The following is a 17,822-nucleotide window of genomic DNA, read 5'->3' as shown; positions in this document are numbered from 1 at the left end:
ATCACAGCTGGTGCCCCCCGGAGGGGAAAGGCCCTGCCCCATTCCCCGCCCCGCTGAGCCAGCCAGCCCAACAACCTGGAGCGGGATCGGAGCCGGCACCCCCCTCCCCACCCCCACCAAGCCAGCCAGTCCCCGCCCTGGGGCTGGATGGGAGCCAGCACCTCCTGGAGGGGAAAGAACATAAGAACATAAGAATGGCCGGACTGGGTCAGACCAAAGCTCCATCCAGCCCAGTATCCTGTCTACCAACAGTGGCCAATGCCAGGTGCCCCAGAGGAAGTGAACCTAACAGTGATCTCTCTCTTGGCATCCAGCTCCACCATCTGACAAACAGAGGCTTGGGACCCCATTCCTTACCCATCCTGGCTAATAGCCATTAATGGACTTAACCTCCATGAATTTATCTAGTTCTCTTTTAAACCCTGTTATAGTCCTAGTCTTCACAACCTCCTCAGGTAAGAAGTTCCACAGGTTGACTCTGCGCTGTGTGAAGAACTTCCTTTTATTTGTTTTAAACCTGCTGCCTATTAATTTCATTTGGTGGCCCCTAGTTTTTATATTATGGGAACAAGTAAATAACTTTTCCTTATTCACTTTCTTCACATCACTCATGATTCTATAGACCTCTAACATATCCCCCCTTAGTCTCCTCTTTTCCAAGCTGAAAAGTCCTAGGCTCTTTAATCTCTCCTCATATGGGACCCTCTCCAAACCCCTAATCATTTTAGTTGCCCTTCTTTGAACATTTTCTAATGCCAGTATATCTTTTTTGAGATGAGGAGACCACATCAGTACGCAGTATTCAAGATGTGGGCGTACCATGGATTTATATAAGGGCAATAAGATATTCTCTGTCTTATTCTCTATCCCTTTTTTAATGATTCCTAACATCCTGTTTGCTTTTTTGACTGCCGCTGCACACTGCGTGGACGTCTTCAGAGAACTATCCACGATGACTCCAAGATCTCTTTCCTGATTAGTTGTAGCTAAATTAGCCCCCATCATATTGTATTGTATTTTTTCCAATGTGCATTACTTTACATTTATCCACATTAAATTTCATTTGCCATTTTGTTGCCCAATCACTTAGTTTTGTGAAGCAGCAAAGAATCCTGTGGCACCTTATAGACTAACAGATGTTTTGCAGCATGAGCTTTCGTGGGTGAATACCCACTTCTTTGTGAGATCTTTTTGAAGTTCTTCACAGTCTGCTTTGGTCTTAACTAGCTTGAGCAGTTTAGTATCATCTGCAAACTTTGCCACCTCACTGTTTACCCCTTTCTCCAGATCATTTATGAATAAGTTGAATAGGATTAGTCCTAGGACTGACCCTTGGGGAACACCACTAGTTACCCCTCGCCATTCTGAAAATTTACCATTCATTCCTACCCTTTATTCCCTATCTTTTAACCAGCTCTCAATCCATGGAAGGACCTTCCCTCTTATCCCATGACAACTTAATTTACGTAAGAGCCTTTGGTGAGAGACCTTGTCAAAGGCTTTCTGGAAATCTAAGTACACTATGTCCACTAGATCCCCCTTGTCCACATATTTGTTGACCCCTTCGAAGAACTCTAATAGATTAGTAAGACACGATTTCCCTTTACAGAAACCATGTTGACTTTTGCCCAACAATTTATGTTCTTCTATGTGTCTGACAATTTTATTCTTTATTATTCTTTCAACTAATTTGCCCAATACTGACGTTAGACTTACCACTCTGTAATTGCCGGGATCATCTCTAGAGCCCTTTTTAAATATTAGCGTTACATTAGCTAGCTTCCAGTCATTGGTTACAGAAGCTGATTTAAAGAACAGGTTACAAACCATAGTTAATAGTTCCGCAATTTCACATTTGAGTTCTTTCAGAACTCTTGGGTGAATGCCATCTGGTCCCGGTGACTTGTTACTGTTAAGTTTATCAATTAATTCCAAAACCTCCTCTAGTGACACTTCAATCTGTGATAATTCCTCAGATTTGTCATCTACAAAGGGTGGCTCAGGTTTGGGAATCTCCCTAACATCCTCAGCCATGAAGACTGAAGCAAAGAATTCATTTAGTTTCTCCACAATGACTTTACGATCTTTAAGTGCTCCTTTTGTATCTTGAGCGTCCAGGGGCCCACTGGTTGTTTAGCAGGCTTCCTGCTTCTGATATACTTAAAAACACTGTGTTATTACCTTTTGAGTTTTTGGCTAGCTGTTCTTCAAACTCCTTTTTGGCTTTTTTTATTACATTTTTACTCTTAATTTGGCAGTGTTTATGCTCCTTTCTATTTACCTCACTAGGATTTGACTTCTACTTTTTAAAAGATGCCTTTTTATCTCTCACTGCTTCTTTTACATGGTTGTTAAGCCACGGTGGCTCTTTTTTAGTTCTTTTACTGTGTTTTTTAATTTGGGGCATACATTTAAGTTGGGCCTCTATTATGATGTCTTTGAAAAGTGTCCATGCAGCTTGCAGGGATTTCACTCTAGTCACTGTACCTTTTAATTTCTGTTTAACTAACCTCCTCATTTTTGCATAGTTCCCCTTTCTGAAATTAGATGCCACGGTGTTGGGCTGTTGAGGTGTTCTTCCCACCACAGAAACGTTAAATGTTATTAAATTATGGTCACTATTTCCAAGTGGTTCTGTTATAGTTACCTCTTGGACCAGCTCCTGCGCTCCACTCAGGACTAAATCGAGAGTTGCCTCTCCCCTTGTGGGTTCACGTACCAGCTGCTCCAAGAAGCAGTCATTTAAAGTATTGAATAATTTTAACTCTGCATTTCGTCCTGAGGTGACATGTACCCAGTCAATATGGGGATAATTGAAATCCCCCACTATTATTGAGTTCTTTATTTTGATAGCCTCTCTAATCTCCCTCAGCATTCCATCGTCACTATCACTGTCCTGGTCAGGTGGTCAATAATAGATCCCTAATGTTATATTCTTATTAGAGCATGAATTACTATCCACAGAGATTCTATGGAACATGTAGATTCATTTAAGATTTTCACTTCATTTGATTCTACATTTTCTTTTGCATATAGTGCCGCATGACCCCCCCATGACCTGTTCTGTCCTTCCGATATATTTTGTACCCCGGAATGATTGTGTTCCATTGATTGTCCTCACTCCACCAGGTTTCTGTGATGCCTATTATATCAATATCCTCCTTTATCACAAGGCACTCTAGTTCACCCATCTTATTATTTAAACTTCTAGCATTTGTGTACAAGCACTTTAAAACTTGTCACTGTTTATTTGTCTGCCCTTTTCCCCATTCCTCGCTCCCCCACCCCCGAGCCAGCCAGTCCCCCACCCTGGGGCAGGATTGGAGACAGCGCCCCCTAGAGGGGAAAGGCCCATTCTCTCAGCCAGCTCAGGGGATAAAAACAGAGCAAAACCTCAGTTGCTGTTTGTCAGTGTAACACAATTGGTTTGAATGCAATGGTGCAGATTCACACCAGCTGGGATCCAGCCCCATCGACTCCAATGGGACTATGGCCGATTGACCCAGCTGGGATCTGGCCCCATTGACTCCAATGGCGCTACGGCTGATAGATCCCAGCTGGGATCTGGTTGGACTTATCCAGGTTTATAAATATTCTCCCTCATCAGAGATAAAGCAATGCCTAGGATCATGCATTGGAGACCAGGAGGGCGCCTCATGCTGGCCAGCCTGCCCTGTGCAGTAGCCCGGCTCAGGAACCCTGCCCAGCAGACACTCACTCCAGAAGACGTGGTATCTCCAGGGATATACAGTCAGCCCAGCAGCCTGGCAGGCTGAGGCATAGCCAGCGATCACCTGCCCTAGCACAGCCAACTGCCCCTTGGACGCACAGTAGTCGGACACGCAGTCAAGGAAGAAGCCCTCAGGGTCAATTTTGCTGTGGCACTCTCTGAAGGGGCCAGTTTTCTCCAGGATGATCCCGCATTCGGTGTTGATGCCCCGCTGGCGATTGGCGAGGGCTTCCAGGTCGGGACAGGCCCCCACGTCGACTTCACCGCAGCCTTGGGGCTCGGCCACCCTCCAGCTGCGCCCGGCACCCGCGCCGTCCTTCCCAGCCGGCTCGTCACTCCTGTCCCCATTGAAGTTGCCACACAGACCACCCAGGGCACCGGCGTAGGTGCTGGGCACTGTGACGGTGGCCCGGCTGTGCCAGTCAAAGGTGACAGTGAGGCCAAAATCTGTCTGGATCACAGCATCCCAGCCTCTCTGGTACATGGAGATCTTCCCTGTGCCTACTTGGTATGGCAGGTTGGTCAAAACACCATTCACCTAGGGATAAAGACAGACACCTTGATACAAGACTGTGCAGTGTTCACTGAGCCCCAGTGCAGAAATGCAACTGCCTCTGAGGTGGGGGAGCTGGGGAACAGCCACACGTAATGCCACATAGGGATGGTTCGCCCGGCTCTGAGATGCAGCCACATCTGGGGTAGGGCAGCTGATTCACAGACCACAAGTTACTGAGGAGGACAGATGGTCTCAAGGTTAAGGCACAGTATTGGGAGCTCTGGGTTCTCTCCCCAGCTCTGGGAGGGCAGTGGGGTCTAGTGGTTAGAGCAGGGGGGGCTGGGAGCCAGGACTCCTGGGTTCTCTCCCTGACTCTGGGAGGGGAGTGGAGTCTAGTTGGTTAGAGCAGGGGGTGTTGGGAGCCAGGACTCTTGAGTTCTGTTCCCATCTTTCAGGTGAGTGGGGTCTACTGGTTACAGCGCCGGGGTAATGATAGGTTCTAGTCCAGACTTGCTGGGTGATTGTGTGACAGTTCCTTAATCTGTCAATGCCTCAGTTTCCCCAGCTGTGAAATGGGCACTTCCCAGCCTCAGGAAAGGGTTGTGTCGACGTCTGTGCTTTGGACTTCTCTGAAAGGGCCGGGCGGAGGCTACTACTGGACATGCGTCTGACGAAGTGGGTATTCACCCACGAAAGCTCATGCTCCAATACTTCTATAAGGTGCCACAGGACTCTTTGTCGCTTTTTACTACTGGACAGAGAGTTTAGGACAGGAAGTGTAGAAACTCAGGCTGACGTAGAAGCAGACCAGCTGGGGAGCCAGCCCTTGAGCTTGACTGGTTGGCATCTCCCCAGTCCAGGCTCACAGACTCACCATGATCTTGCCCCGATAGGCCCAGCTGACAGTGGTCTCCACTCCGTAGACGTGGAGCTGCACTACTTTGCTGAAGGACACCGATCGGCCACCCCGGCGGGCGTTCTGCACCAGAACCCGGAAATCCACCAGCTCCTGGCTCTTCTTGCTCAGCCCGGCAAGCTGGTACTGGCAGGTGCCCTGGAAGTCAAACCTCTGCCCATCAAAGCTGCGGTAGTGGGAATACCCGCTGGTCGCACAGCTGGCATAGCTGATGGGGTAGCAGTTCTGAATGCCTTTCTCCACCCGGCACTGCTCCCCAGTCCTGCACCCCGCGACCTGGCAGCTCGCCTGCCTGGTTTGCGGGTTGCAGACACAGCGTCTCATGCAGGCACCGTCCCCCCAGAATTGCTCTCCAGGGGCATAAAGGCGGCCCTCAAACTCGCACCCACAGCCGGCCTTGGGGATGCATTTCCCAGCATCCAGCACGAAGCCCTCGTTGCACTGGCAGGTCTCCACGCAGGGCGAGGAGCAGTTGTTAGGGGCCGCTCGGTCATTGCAGGTGGCAGGACATGCAGAGCCACAGAGCTGGTACTGGCTGTTCTCCGGACAGGGCAGAGCTGTCAAAGGGATGGGACACGGGTCACTGGAAATATCGCTACATTCAACACATGCTGCAGCTTGAACCACCAGCTTCTTGCATCAGCCTCAGAGATAGATAAGAGCTCTACTACTGCTGCCCACTGAGGGAGCTCTCCTTTAGCTCAAGCATCAGAGGCCTGCACTCTTGCCAATCATGACACTTAAAATAATCCCCCTGCCAGCCCACCAAAAAATGGAGAGATTGGTCAAAACTCATAAAATTTTTGTAGGTTAAATTAAATAAATATCCTGTGTCAGGCGGGCATTGGTGATTTCCAGCTTCTGTAACCTGCAGCTCCCCACCGCCACCACCAACTGTTGTTAGGAGTTATCTGCAACGCGGCAGAGGCCAGAGTCCTGAGAAAACAGCCCTGTCCTGAGGGAGGTGGGGGAGAGTGCATTGCAAGACAGTCTCAGGTTAAGGGAGAGAGAGACAGCGTGTGCGTGTGCGTGTGAACACTGCCCTCTGTTGGAGGGGATGGGTCCTGCTGTGTGTGTGTAGGCTGCCCTCTGCTGGAGGGTATGGACACTGATCTGTGTGTGTGTCCCTGCTGCCCCCCTTTCTGCCCCATCTTTTCCTCCCTGCCTCCCAACCTCAGATCCTTCTGGACCCCAAACATTCAGCTTTCCACTCATCTGCTCTCCCACATTTCTCCCCACCACACTCTCCCCCGCAAACCCTCCTTGTCCCCCATATTATTCCCCCAACATGCCTCTGTTCCCCAGACCCTTTTCCTTTCTCTCCTGCCTCCCACATCTGCCTGCCCCCTAGTCTCCTCCCTGCTGCCTCCTTTGTCCCCCAAATTAACCATCTTCCAAGTCTATCCTCCCATCCCCCATTGCCTGGAAGCAGAACCCTATAAGCACATCCTGGTGTCAGTCCCACTGGAGGGATGGGGGGGCTTGCTGCCTTATTTATTAAGGGAAACTTTGTGATACTATGGCACGCAGGTTCTCAACCTGCCGCCCAATCAGCACACAGCTGCGGCCCATGTGACACCCTCATGGCCATACAGGTCGTATTGGATGCAGCCCATATCATAAGTGCCAACTCCAGGGTAACCAGATGTTCCGATTTTATAGGGACAGTCCCGATATTTGGGGGGTTTTCTTATATAGGCTCCTATTACCCCCCACACCCGTCCCGATTTTTCACACTTGCTGTCTGATCACCCTAGCCGACTCCTATGGGGAAAAATTAGTGGGCACTCTGCACCGACTGGCAGCCAAGCTCCCCGCCCTGCCGTGCCTCACCTCCTCCTCCACCTCCTCCCCTGAGCGCGCCGCGTCCCCGCTCCTCCGCCTGCCTCCCAGCGCTTGTCGCCACCGAACAGCTGGAGTAAACTCCGGGAGGGAGTGGGGAGGAGCAGGAATGTGGCGCCCTCAGGGGACGAGGCGGGGAAGAGTTGGGGACAGGGCAGGGATTTGGGGAAGGAGTCAGAATAGAGGCAGGGAGGGGGCAGAGTTGGGACGGGGACTTTGGGGAAGGGGTTGGAATGGGAGTGGGAGGGGGCGCAGCAGGGGTGGAGTTGGGGTGGGGCCGGGGGCAGAGGGGGAGATCGAGCACCCACTGGCGCCATTAGAAGTCGGCGTCTATGGCCCACATAACACATTGTTATGCGGCCCACAATGGTAAATAGGTTGAGAACCACTGTTGCAGCTCTGAGGGGCGACAGACGTGGCTTCCAGGTCTCCTCCCCAAACCGGGTGTGCTAGTAAATGGATCTGTGTAACAAGGATCTGCCACAAATTCCTTTCCAGAAACGGACCAGCATGTTCCCACTTCCCTAAAACAGCCCGTCTCCCATCGACGCCCCCTAGAGGGGAAAGGCCACATGCCCCATTCCAAGCCCCTGCAGAGCCAGCCAGTCCCCCACCCTGGGGCCAGATGGGAGCCACTGCCCCCTAGAGGGGGAAGACTCCATGCCCCATCCCCTGAGCAGCCAGTGCTCTGAATTTCTTTGGCACTAGCTGCCATGATCAAACCAGGGGTTAACACCACTCACTGCAGCCTGTGAGACTTCTCCACTCAGAGATATCCACTCCCTCTCTCCGGCAGGCATCGGCGTAGCTCGTCAGCGCCCGGCACAGCATCTCCTTGAGGCCGTCGTTCATGCACAGATCATAGACGCAGTTGTCCAGGTAGATTTTGGGGTCGATCACGGAGTGGCATCGGCTGAAGGGGCCGCCCGCCCCTTTGGTGATCCAGCCACAGAAGGGCTCAGCTTTGTACCTGCCAACCAGCTCTGGGGAACAGCTCTTGCACACCCCATGGCAGTCGTCCCAGCAGAACCTGTCCCCATCCTCCACCTTCCAGCTCTTCCCAAACTCCACAGGGCTGGCAGCCAGCGCCCCCGTGGGGGTGGCAAAGTCATCCCCAGGTTCCCCGTTGTAGTTGCCGCACAGGCCACGCACACTCTCCCAGAAGCTGCTGGAGATCTTCACTACCAGGGAGCTGACCCAGTCGTAGGTGACCCTCAGGGAGAAGTCAGTCTCGATGACCACAGAGCCCCCACTCTGATACAGCTTCAGTTTCCCCTCCATCAGGGAGATAGGAAGGCGGGAGTGCTGGGCATTCACCTGGGAGGGCAACCACAAGCAATGGCCATCGTTTCAGGCAAACCTTTCAGCTCATGTCCTAGTCCCAGCAACCTCTCCCTTAAAAACCAGGCAAGTCCAAAGCCCACCTAGGCCAAGTGGGAGGAGGGATAGCTCACTGGTTTGAGCATTGGCCTGCTAAAGCCAGGGTTGTGTGTTCAATCCTCAAGGGGGCCACTTGGCGATTGGTCTCCCTTTGAGTAGGGGGTTGGACTAGATGATTTCGTGAGGTCCCTAATAATCTATGATTCTAACCCGAGTCACCTGGTGTTTACAAGAGATATTTCCCAGGGCAGGTAACTCTGTCACCACCTCCCACAGGTTCCCTGGAACATCTACAGCTGCTAGAGGTGGGACCCTGATAGGTGGATCCTCAGCCCTGCTTGGCAATAGAGCCAGGGGAGATTTTCAACTGAAATAGTTTTTCAGCCCCAAAAAAAGCAGATTTGGTGACACCAAAACAATTCAATGAAAAAGAAAAATCCTCAAAAAAAAATTCTGGAAAAAATCAAAATGTTTGTCTTTCAATTCAAGACAACTTCTCAATTCAAAAGTTCCTTTAATTTTTTAAAATGTAATATGTTGAAATCAAAATGAAACTTTTGTTTAACACAAACCAAAAAAATCAACTTTTCAACTTGCCAAAAATTTCTAATTTATTTTTGTTTTGACCTGAAATTATTTTTTTATTTTAGAAAAGAAAAAGAAATATGAAGGAAGAAAAAAGAAAAAAAGAAAAAAGAAAAGAAGGGAGAAAGAGAAACCAAGGAAGAAAAATAAAGAACTGAAGAGGGAGAAGCAAAGAAAAGGCCGATGGATAGATAAGGAAGGGGATGGGTACACTCTTACCCTCACGAGTCCGTATTCATTTCTGACCACAGAGATGGTGTAGCCATAGACCTGCACGGTCACAAAGCCCACGTAGGCAACTCTCTGGTTGCCCCGGTTCTCGTTCTTAGCCGTGACGTGGAAAGCTGGGAGAGCTGAATCCGAGCTGAAGGTCTTGGCCAGGGTGTAGGTGCAGGTGCCCATGAAGTCGTAGTTGCGTCCATCGAAGGTGCGGTAGTGGGGATCACCAAGCGCCCAGCAAGTTGCCACGGAGGTGGCCACACACCCGGGTCTGCCATTAGTCATCTGGCAGGTCTCCTTCTTCCGGCACTGCACGGAGCTGCAGGAGGGCACTGGGGTTGCTGGGGACAGGATGGGAAGGAAAGGGCGAGCAGAGAGATAGACAGGACATTATAACAGGAAGCAAACTGGCCACCAGGTCAACCCGTAGGGTCCAGTGGGTTGACCTGGTGGCTTAGAGCACATAGACAGGGTATTATAACATGGTGAAGTATGGAGGGATGAATGGAAGGGAAGAATAGTTGGTGGAATTGATTGGAGATGGGTGGATGGGTGGATGGATGGATTTTGCTGTGAATGCTCGTTGGGGTGACCATAGCAGGATCGTGCAACACCCCTGCCCTAGAGACACCCCACGCCCATCCATGCATGGGGTCCCCCATAGGGGCTATTCACACTGCTCACCACCCTAAGATTTCACAATTACAACAGGACAAGCACCCAGATACACCCCATAGCCCCCTTTTCCCTCAGATACCCCCCACTCACCACTCTGGCAAAGGGCGGCCACACCGTAGCCATTCTGCTGAGCGATGCCGACGCTCAGCAGCCCAAAGGTGGCACTGGGATGCTCCACTGAGCGGGCACTGGCCCCGATTCCCAGGTTGAACTCTCCCCAGGAATACTCCGTGCCAGGAATCGGGTTCCAGCGCACCCCGCTCAGGAGTCGCTGATCCATGGTGATGCCGGCGGCCGATGCAGTCTTGGCCACAATGATGGCATAGTTCTGGAAGCCCTGCTGGCCAGCGATGGAGTAGGAGGCACAGTAGCTGGAGACGTCCGGGATGCTGACCAAGAAGGGGTCGTAACGCATGATGCCCTGAGTCCCGCCAGTGCAGAAGAAGAAGACTTGAATGCCAGCACTGGCGGAGATGTACAGTGGTTTGGCCAGACTCACCTCCAACTGCAGGACCTGCCCAGACACCAGACCCTGGCTCCTCTGGGCCCCGCCAGAGAGATAGGTGAGTTGCGTGGCTTGGGAGGCGACCACGTATACCAGGTCATAGCCGGCCTGGAAGGGCATCGGTGGCACGAAGAAAGCTGTGCCCCACCTGGAGACAGGCAACAGCTGCTCGGCCACGTGGTTGCACTTGGTGTTCTTCTGGGCACAGCTGTGCCCACTCTGCACTGCCACTGGCTTCAGGGACACCACCCGGGTGCCAGACAGGTCCTGGCTGCTCTGGAATTGGACAGCCTCGTAGGGCGAAAGGGAGACAGTGATCTTGCTGCCAGCTGGGTAGACCTGCTCTTGGAACCTCACACTGCCCTTCAGGTAGATTTCCACGGTGGTGGGCTCCCGCCATGCCATGACGGAGAACTCTTTGTAGGTCCCGGAGACGTCTCCAGCTGGCGTGACGATGTAGTACTCTACGCCCAGGCTCTGGACTGGGAACACCACGCTAATGTCAGCCGTCAGCTCCTTGGCATTGAGCGACATCACCGAGACATCCTTGTCCGCCTGCACCAGGACGGTGTTGCAGAACTTGGTGGTGCCGGACATCTCAGCGTTGGCCGGGATCTTCACCGAGACCGTCTGGCCCTGGCCGAGCTGGAAGCTGTGGCGGAACGGGGACTTATTCACCTCGACGGTGACGGTGGTGGAGGGCGAGTAGCCGGAGACAAAGAGCTGGAAGTCAGCCTGGGAGTAGCTGATCTGGTAATTCTGCATGAAGGCCGTGATGAACTCCCGGCCCATGGGGGCGGCCGTGCCGGGGCCTGAGGGGAGAGGGACAGAGAGGGGTCACCAAGTCGGCAGCTCTAGTGGGTTTTGCAGCTGCTTTTATGTGTCTTAGTGATGGAAAAGAGCGAATAGCAATGGCTAAAGCTCTCAGTAACCCATACACTGCTCTGCCAGCGCCCCTCAGTCCTGACCTGTAGACCCCAGCCGTGGGCAGCCCCTCACACAGCTCTGCTGGCCCTCAGTGGGGCCAGTTCACCTCTCACTCAGTGTAAGTGTGATGAGGATTGACCCCACGGAAGTTACAGTCGGGTGTGTGAGAGCTGAGTCCAGGTGCTGCTGTGGGGCCAGCAGTGGGGCCAGCTCATCTCTAAAGCCAGTGGATTTACCCCCAGTGAGCTGGGAAACCAGATTTCAGATTCCAAATGTAAGGGGAAACTCAGTGGGGTTTTTGGTTGCTAGCTCCCAGTACTAAAAGGGGAGGGGTCGATGGGAAATCAGGACCGTGAGACTGACACTCCCCAGGGTCAATGGGGAGAGGCCAATGCTCCAGGTCAGCCTTATTGACAGGGCAGGCAGGCTAATGAGGGAGTCAGGAGGTCAGGGGGGTCCCGTTCTCCGCATGAGCTGGAATTATCTGGGTCAGACGGAGTGGGGCTGAGCTAAGGAGACAGCAGGGGCCCGAGTGGAGCTGGGGAGCAGAGCCGGGCCAGCCAGAGAAGCAGCCCAGGGAGCAGGTGAGAGCTGGGAGTAGGGCCACAAAAGCAGCTTGGGGAGCAGACCTGTGCTGGGATGGGGAGAGCTGCAGCAACCAGAGCCAGAGGGGCCAGAGAAGCAGCCCAGGGAGCTGGAGGCAGAGCAGCAGCAGCACAGAGGCAGAGTGGAGCTGGGGCTGGAGCTGGGGCTGGAGCCATACGGAGCCGGGTGCAGTGAGCAGCTGGGGAGAGCGAGGGGGACCCTGGGCAGCAGACCCAGCGCAGGGAGACACCCCCAGCCAAAAGGCCTTGCAGGTCAGACTCAGAGGGGGATCTTCACCCCAACGAGGCGGGGGTGACGCTGGGAAGAAGGGTCCTGCCATTTAGTGCCTGAGGGCGTGTGGCCACCACCAGAGCAAGTGTCTGACCTGCAGCATCCCTGCAGCATTGCCAGGGCCTGGGCAGGCCCCTGGGATGTGTGAGGAACAGACCAAACTTCCCCGACATCCCAGAGACGCTGGTTGCGATGTCCCTGTGCCACAGAGCAGGGTGACAGGTTTTCCTTTAACCTTTCCTGTTTTTTCCCTTTTTTTTTTTAAATTGGTTGTGGTTTAATAAATGGCATTTGCTTTGAACTGTATGTAACGATCAGCGGGTCAGTGAATCATCCCTGTGCAGAGAGAGCACCCCGGAGTGGGGACACCCTAGTCCCTGCCATAAGTGACCATGACAAGGTTGGGGGTCGAACCCTCAGGAACCCTGGGCCCAGCCTTGTTGGGGTTACGAGGACTCTGCCACACAGGAGATGGAAGGGGAGCCCCTGAGGTCAGGCAGGCCTCTGGATAAAGGGAGTGGGAGCATAGGCGGCAGGTTTGTATAATTTTTGGTGATGCCCAAAATGGTGGTGCCTCCCCGCTCCCGCCCTGTAAGACGATATAAAATGAAGCTACAACGCGTCGGCACCACAAGATTACAAGGGTCAATTAAAAGTGGAAAGTCAGAAGCAGCACTTGCCTGCTTCAATATACAGTATTACATTTTGTTGCACCTGTTGTGACAAAGTGGGAACGTTCTTAATGTTTTCTCTGAATACTGTGTGGGTGCCTCAGTTTCCCCTGCAAGGTGCCACCTGAAGGTGTTGGGGACAAAGAGATCAGGTGGCCTCCTTGTCCAGAAGAGACACAAAGGCCAAAGGAGCGAGTGTCAGTTTGGAGCTGGCTGGGGAAATGGGGAGAGGCCCAGAATTTGGGGCTGGGCACCCCAACCCCCCAAGATGCCATCACATGTGGCTTCCTTCCTCCCCTGCTGCCCCTCCCCCTTGCCTCACTGGGGATGGGGCTGCCCCTTGCCCTGCATGGGGCAGGAGTGCGGGCTGCGGGGGAGGGGGGCGGTGGATCGCAGGGTCAAACCTCACTGAAGCCCCAGCAGCTGCTCAGGTGAGTGAGGTCCACTCCAGATGTCCATCTCCTGGCCGGAAGTCCCCTTGGCGCCTCCTCCAGGTGGGTGCCAGAGGACGGGAGAGAGGGATCCCAAGCACGGGCGTGACTCCTCCCCCCCTCCTCTCTCCCCCTCCCCCTCCTCCTCCTGAGGTGCTCCAACAGTCTGCCAGACACTGCTCTCTATAGCCTTAGGCAGAAGCAGTGGCAGGCAGCCGGCAGCACAAGCAAGGGAGAGAGGCAAGGGCTGTTTTTTTTTTTCAGACAGCGAAGCTCTGAGATGGGGGGGGGGGGGACCTGGCTCCCAACCCCTTGCTCTAACTAAGAGACCCCACTCCCAGAGTCAGGGACAGAACCCAGGAGTCCTGGCTCCCAGGCCCTCCACCACTCTTGCAGCTCAACCCTGGCAGGAAACACCCCTAAATCTGGGGTAACCAGCTCTGGGAGGGACCACCATGCCCCTCCCTGCCACTAGCACCGCGGTGGGCAAGTGAGGCTGAGTGTCGGGGAAAAGGCATGGCCAGAGGGGAAGGGGCATGGTCGAATGGCGGGTGTGTCCAGGTGGGAAAGGCATGGCCAGAGGAGAAAAGAGGTGGCAAAAAGGGGAAATGGGTGTGGTCAGATCAAATGGACAATGGCGTGGTCAGCAGGAGAAGGGGTGTGGTCACAAGAAATACAAGAGTGACCAGGGGAAAGGGTGTGGTCAGAGGGGAAAGGGGCGTGGCCAGCAGAAGGGGTGTGGTCAGAGGAAATGCAAGAGTGACCAGGGGAAAGGGTGTGGTCAGAGGGGAAAGGGGCGTGGCCAGCAGAAGGGGTGTGGTCAGAGGAAATGCAAGAGTGACCAGCAGGCAAAGGGGAGAGTTCAGGGAGGAAAGGGGTGGCCAAAGAGCAAAGGGGGTGTGGTCAAATTGAAGCAGGGCATTGCCAGCAGACCCTTGCTCTGTGCCCATCCTCCGCTGTATTTGCAGCCCCTTCCCCAGCTCGGAGGCAACCAGGCTGCAGGAGGGGCAGGGCAGAAGGGAAGAGCTAAACCACCCCTGCACACTGACATGCACACACGCTGACACACACAAACAGAGACACACAGACATATGCTGACACACATACACACATGCTGATGTACACACACTAACGTACACACACATAGAAACATACACTGACATACACACGGAGATGCTGACTTACACACACACACTGACATGCATAAAACATCCAGAGACACACTGACATATAGAGACACATGCTGACACACACTGACACACACACAGACACACACACTAACACACACACACTGACACACATACACACCCAAACACGCAGATCTACACACACACTGACACACACAGACACACTGACATACACAAACACACAGACACATGCTGACACACAAACACGAAGACCTACACACACTGACATACATATCTATGATAGCATACGTGCCCACACGTGCATGAGCACGCACACACACGCTGATGAGCTCTGTGCAGCTCCCTCTCCCCTATTACATGTGAAAAGTGAGTGTGATGCACCCTCCAAGTGTGCAAACTGGAGCCACGTGAGCTTTGCACACCTGGGGCATGGTCCCAGCTGGGGTGGGCGGAGGGGGTAGAGTGTAGCAGTAACTGAAGTTATGCCACACCCCTTCCTCAACATAGGGGCATGGCTAAGGTAACGGGGCGTGGTCCCAGCCACCCACCCCCTGAAGCAGGAGCAGTTTGCAAACGTTACAGCAGCCCCAAGGCTGTGTGAACTGTGCCGATCTGGAGCAGCACCCCTAGAACCCCAGCTGTGCTGGGCACCGGGGAGGTTGGCTCGGGGGGCTGGCCCAACAGTGAGCTTGAGTTTACACAGAGAGAAAAATCTGACCCATCGACTCCAGTGGGGTTACTCCAGATTTATACGGGGGTGAGCAAGAGGTGAATCAGCCTCATTTACCCCAGTGAAGTCACTCCTGATTTACAGCAGTGTGTGTGAAAGAGAGATCAGCCCCACTGATTTACCCAGGGTGACTAGAGAATGTTCCGTCCCTCCCTGCCCTGTGGTTCCCCACTTGCCCAGGTCCCAGCCCCTGGGTGCTCTTTACTGCCTCACTCCCAGTCTAGTAACCCCATGCCCTGCTCCGCTCCCGGGACCCTCCCTCACCCTGAGCTCCCCTGGCCCTGGGTTGGATCCCCACTCACCCGCCATCAGCGCCAGGCCGGCCCAGAGCAACAGCATCCTCCTTGTCACCATGGCTGAAACACAAGGTGGTTAATCAGGGGGTTAATCAGGGGAGACAGAGTGGGAGGCTTGGGGTCACCTTTGCCCCAGGAGTTGGGGAGCCTGGGGGGGAGCGGAGGTGGGCAGACCAGGGGACCTACTGAGGATGGGGAGAGGCAGCACTGATGGGGAATTGGGATTCCCAAGGCGACAGGGAGCCAGGACTCCTGGGTTCTATTCCCAGCTCTGGGAGAGGAATGGGGCTTACTGAGTTAGAGACAGGGGCTGGGAGCCAGGACTTCTGGGTTCTATCCCCAGCTCTCGGGGGGTCTCCTGTCTGTTACAGGTTAATGCAGCTGAAACTCACCCTCCCTCAGTCTCTCTCGCACCTCAATACTGTCCCAACCACAAAGGGTTAAAATAGGACCAGCCACAGCAAAGTGGTAATGGAGGTGGGAGGAGGAGCTGGAGACCGCCAGGCATGTGGTCCCATATAGACAGATCCCCCTGAGACCCATCCCTCCTGGCATGAGGTCAATCAGCAACTTCCCCTGTGGCACGTCATTCCTTCATTGGCTATCACGTGGTGTCCTGCACCTACTCTAATGCCCTGGGATTGGTCACTGTTGGCAACGGGATACCAGGGTAGATGGGCCCATTGGTCTGATCTGTTCCGCTGGGTCTAGAGGGAGGTGCTCTTATATGGGCCCTGCAGTATGCTCCCCACCCCAAAACATCCCTGTCTGTCGCTTATCTCTCTGGTCCTGCTCCAGAGCAACCCCCTTCTCCATCTACCCCACGGTCTCCTCTGTCACCCTCCATTAGCTGAGTATCTGCTCCCCTCTTGTCTCTCTCGCTGTGCCTCAGTGCACATCTGTCTGTCCATTGATCTGTCTATGTCCATTCATACCTGTCATGTGGCTAGCTAGCCACTCATCCATCCCCATGTGAGCCCATCATCTATCTATCTACATATACACCTTCTATCTATCCCTATATACAAACTCTCCCTCCCGCATCCCCATACACACCCTCTATCTGACGGCCACTGAATTTGAATCCCAGCAGCATTAAATCTCCTGCCCCCCAAATGTCCCCTCCGGTTCCCCCACCCCACCCCTTTGCAGAGTGAGTGGCTGGGGCAAGAGAGGAAGGAAAGAATTTGGACTCACCTGCTGGGAGCACCTGGCTAGCTCAGCAGCAGAGCCTGAGGGGCTTATATGGCAAGGGATTCCCCCGGGCGGGTGGTGACACCCATGGGTGAGGCAAATGGGTCGAGTTTCATCACAGCTTCCTGGAGGAGAGCAATTCTACACAGAGTCGGCAAAGGGAGCTGGAGAATGAGGTGTAGAGAGATGACAAATAGGAGGGGCTGTGTCAGAGGGTTACAATCTCTGGACTGGGAGAGAAGGCAGAGTCAGGTCCCTTTGCCCTGTAATTCAAAGAACGAGGGGATGGGACAATGCAACAGAGGCCTGTGGAACTCCTCGCCACAGGGTGCCCCTGGGATCAAGGACTCAGCAAGGCTTGCAAAAAGGGCAGAGTTCTTATGCAGTTGCTGCAGTTGAGGAAGAAGCATCAAAGTATTATGGGATAGAACCCCACAATGCTTTGGGTTAAAGAGAAATGCCCCCCCCAAATGCCACTATCAGGTTTCTACCTTCTTGTGCCAAACCCTAATCCTAAAACCACCAGAGACAGGATACTGAGGTAATGGGTCCCTGCAGCATCTGTGAGGGGTGGACATGGCAGAGACAGGGGATGTGGGTTGGATGCCTCTCCTGAGAGAAAATGTTTCATCAATTTCTTTCCTCTCCATTCACCCACGATTAAAGAAGCCACTGCTTGACCTCCAGCTACTTGAGCCCCCTCACTTCCCAAAGCCAGGGATAGAACCCAGGAGTCCTGACTCCCAGCTCCCCCTGTTCTAACCCACCGGACCCCATTCCCCTCCCAGATCCAGGGATAGAACCCAGGAGTCCTGACTCCCAGCTCCCCCTGTTCTAACCCACCGGACCCCATTCCCCTCCCAGATCCAGGGATAAAACCTAGGAGTCCTGACTCCCAGCCCCCCAATCCCTCTGCCCCCCTGAATCCTCATCCTCTCCCCACCCACCCCCATGCAGCCCCACCCCTTGGCCCAGCACTCCTGCATTAGTGTCAATATTTGTGACTGTTTTCACACAGGCTGGGTCAGGTCAGGACCACCGCAGACATAGCTTCCTCATCCCACCGTTGACACCAGTGGAGGCAGGGCAGGCACTGTCATAGCTGCTCCACTGCCAGGACTTTCTCCCTGAGCCCCCTTTCCCCCTTCCTGTGCAGCCACCTCTGCCAGGATCCTTCTCTGATCGCCCCCGGCTGCAC

General features: G+C 53.7%; 1 protein-coding gene across 1 annotated transcript in view; it reads right to left on the bottom strand.

Moving 5' to 3' along the window:
* Positions 1–16,739, bottom strand: part of LOC120390518 (IgGFc-binding protein-like) — a 39,270-nt gene extending 22,531 nt beyond the window's left edge. Inside the window, exons 1-7 of the mRNA XM_039513249.1 lie at positions 16,628–16,739; positions 15,437–15,490; positions 9,937–11,163; positions 9,169–9,509; positions 7,728–8,301; positions 5,101–5,699; positions 3,719–4,268 (exon numbers count right to left, since the gene is read on the bottom strand). Coding sequence (XP_039369183.1) covers positions 3,719–4,268; positions 5,101–5,699; positions 7,728–8,301; positions 9,169–9,509; positions 9,937–11,163; positions 15,437–15,488 — 3,343 coding nt within the window. The 5' untranslated portion in view covers positions 15,489–15,490; positions 16,628–16,739. The remainder of the gene's footprint in view (positions 1–3,718; positions 4,269–5,100; positions 5,700–7,727; positions 8,302–9,168; positions 9,510–9,936; positions 11,164–15,436; positions 15,491–16,627) is intronic.
* Positions 16,740–17,822: the final 1,083 nt, after the last annotated feature.

The sequence above is a fragment of the Mauremys reevesii genome, linkage group 24 (genome assembly GCF_016161935.1).
Source record: "Mauremys reevesii isolate NIE-2019 linkage group 24, ASM1616193v1, whole genome shotgun sequence".
NCBI classification, from domain to species: domain Eukaryota; kingdom Metazoa; phylum Chordata; order Testudines; family Geoemydidae; genus Mauremys; species Mauremys reevesii.
The sequence above is the reverse complement of the archived record's forward strand: the minus strand, read 5'-3'. Positions and strand labels throughout refer to the sequence as shown.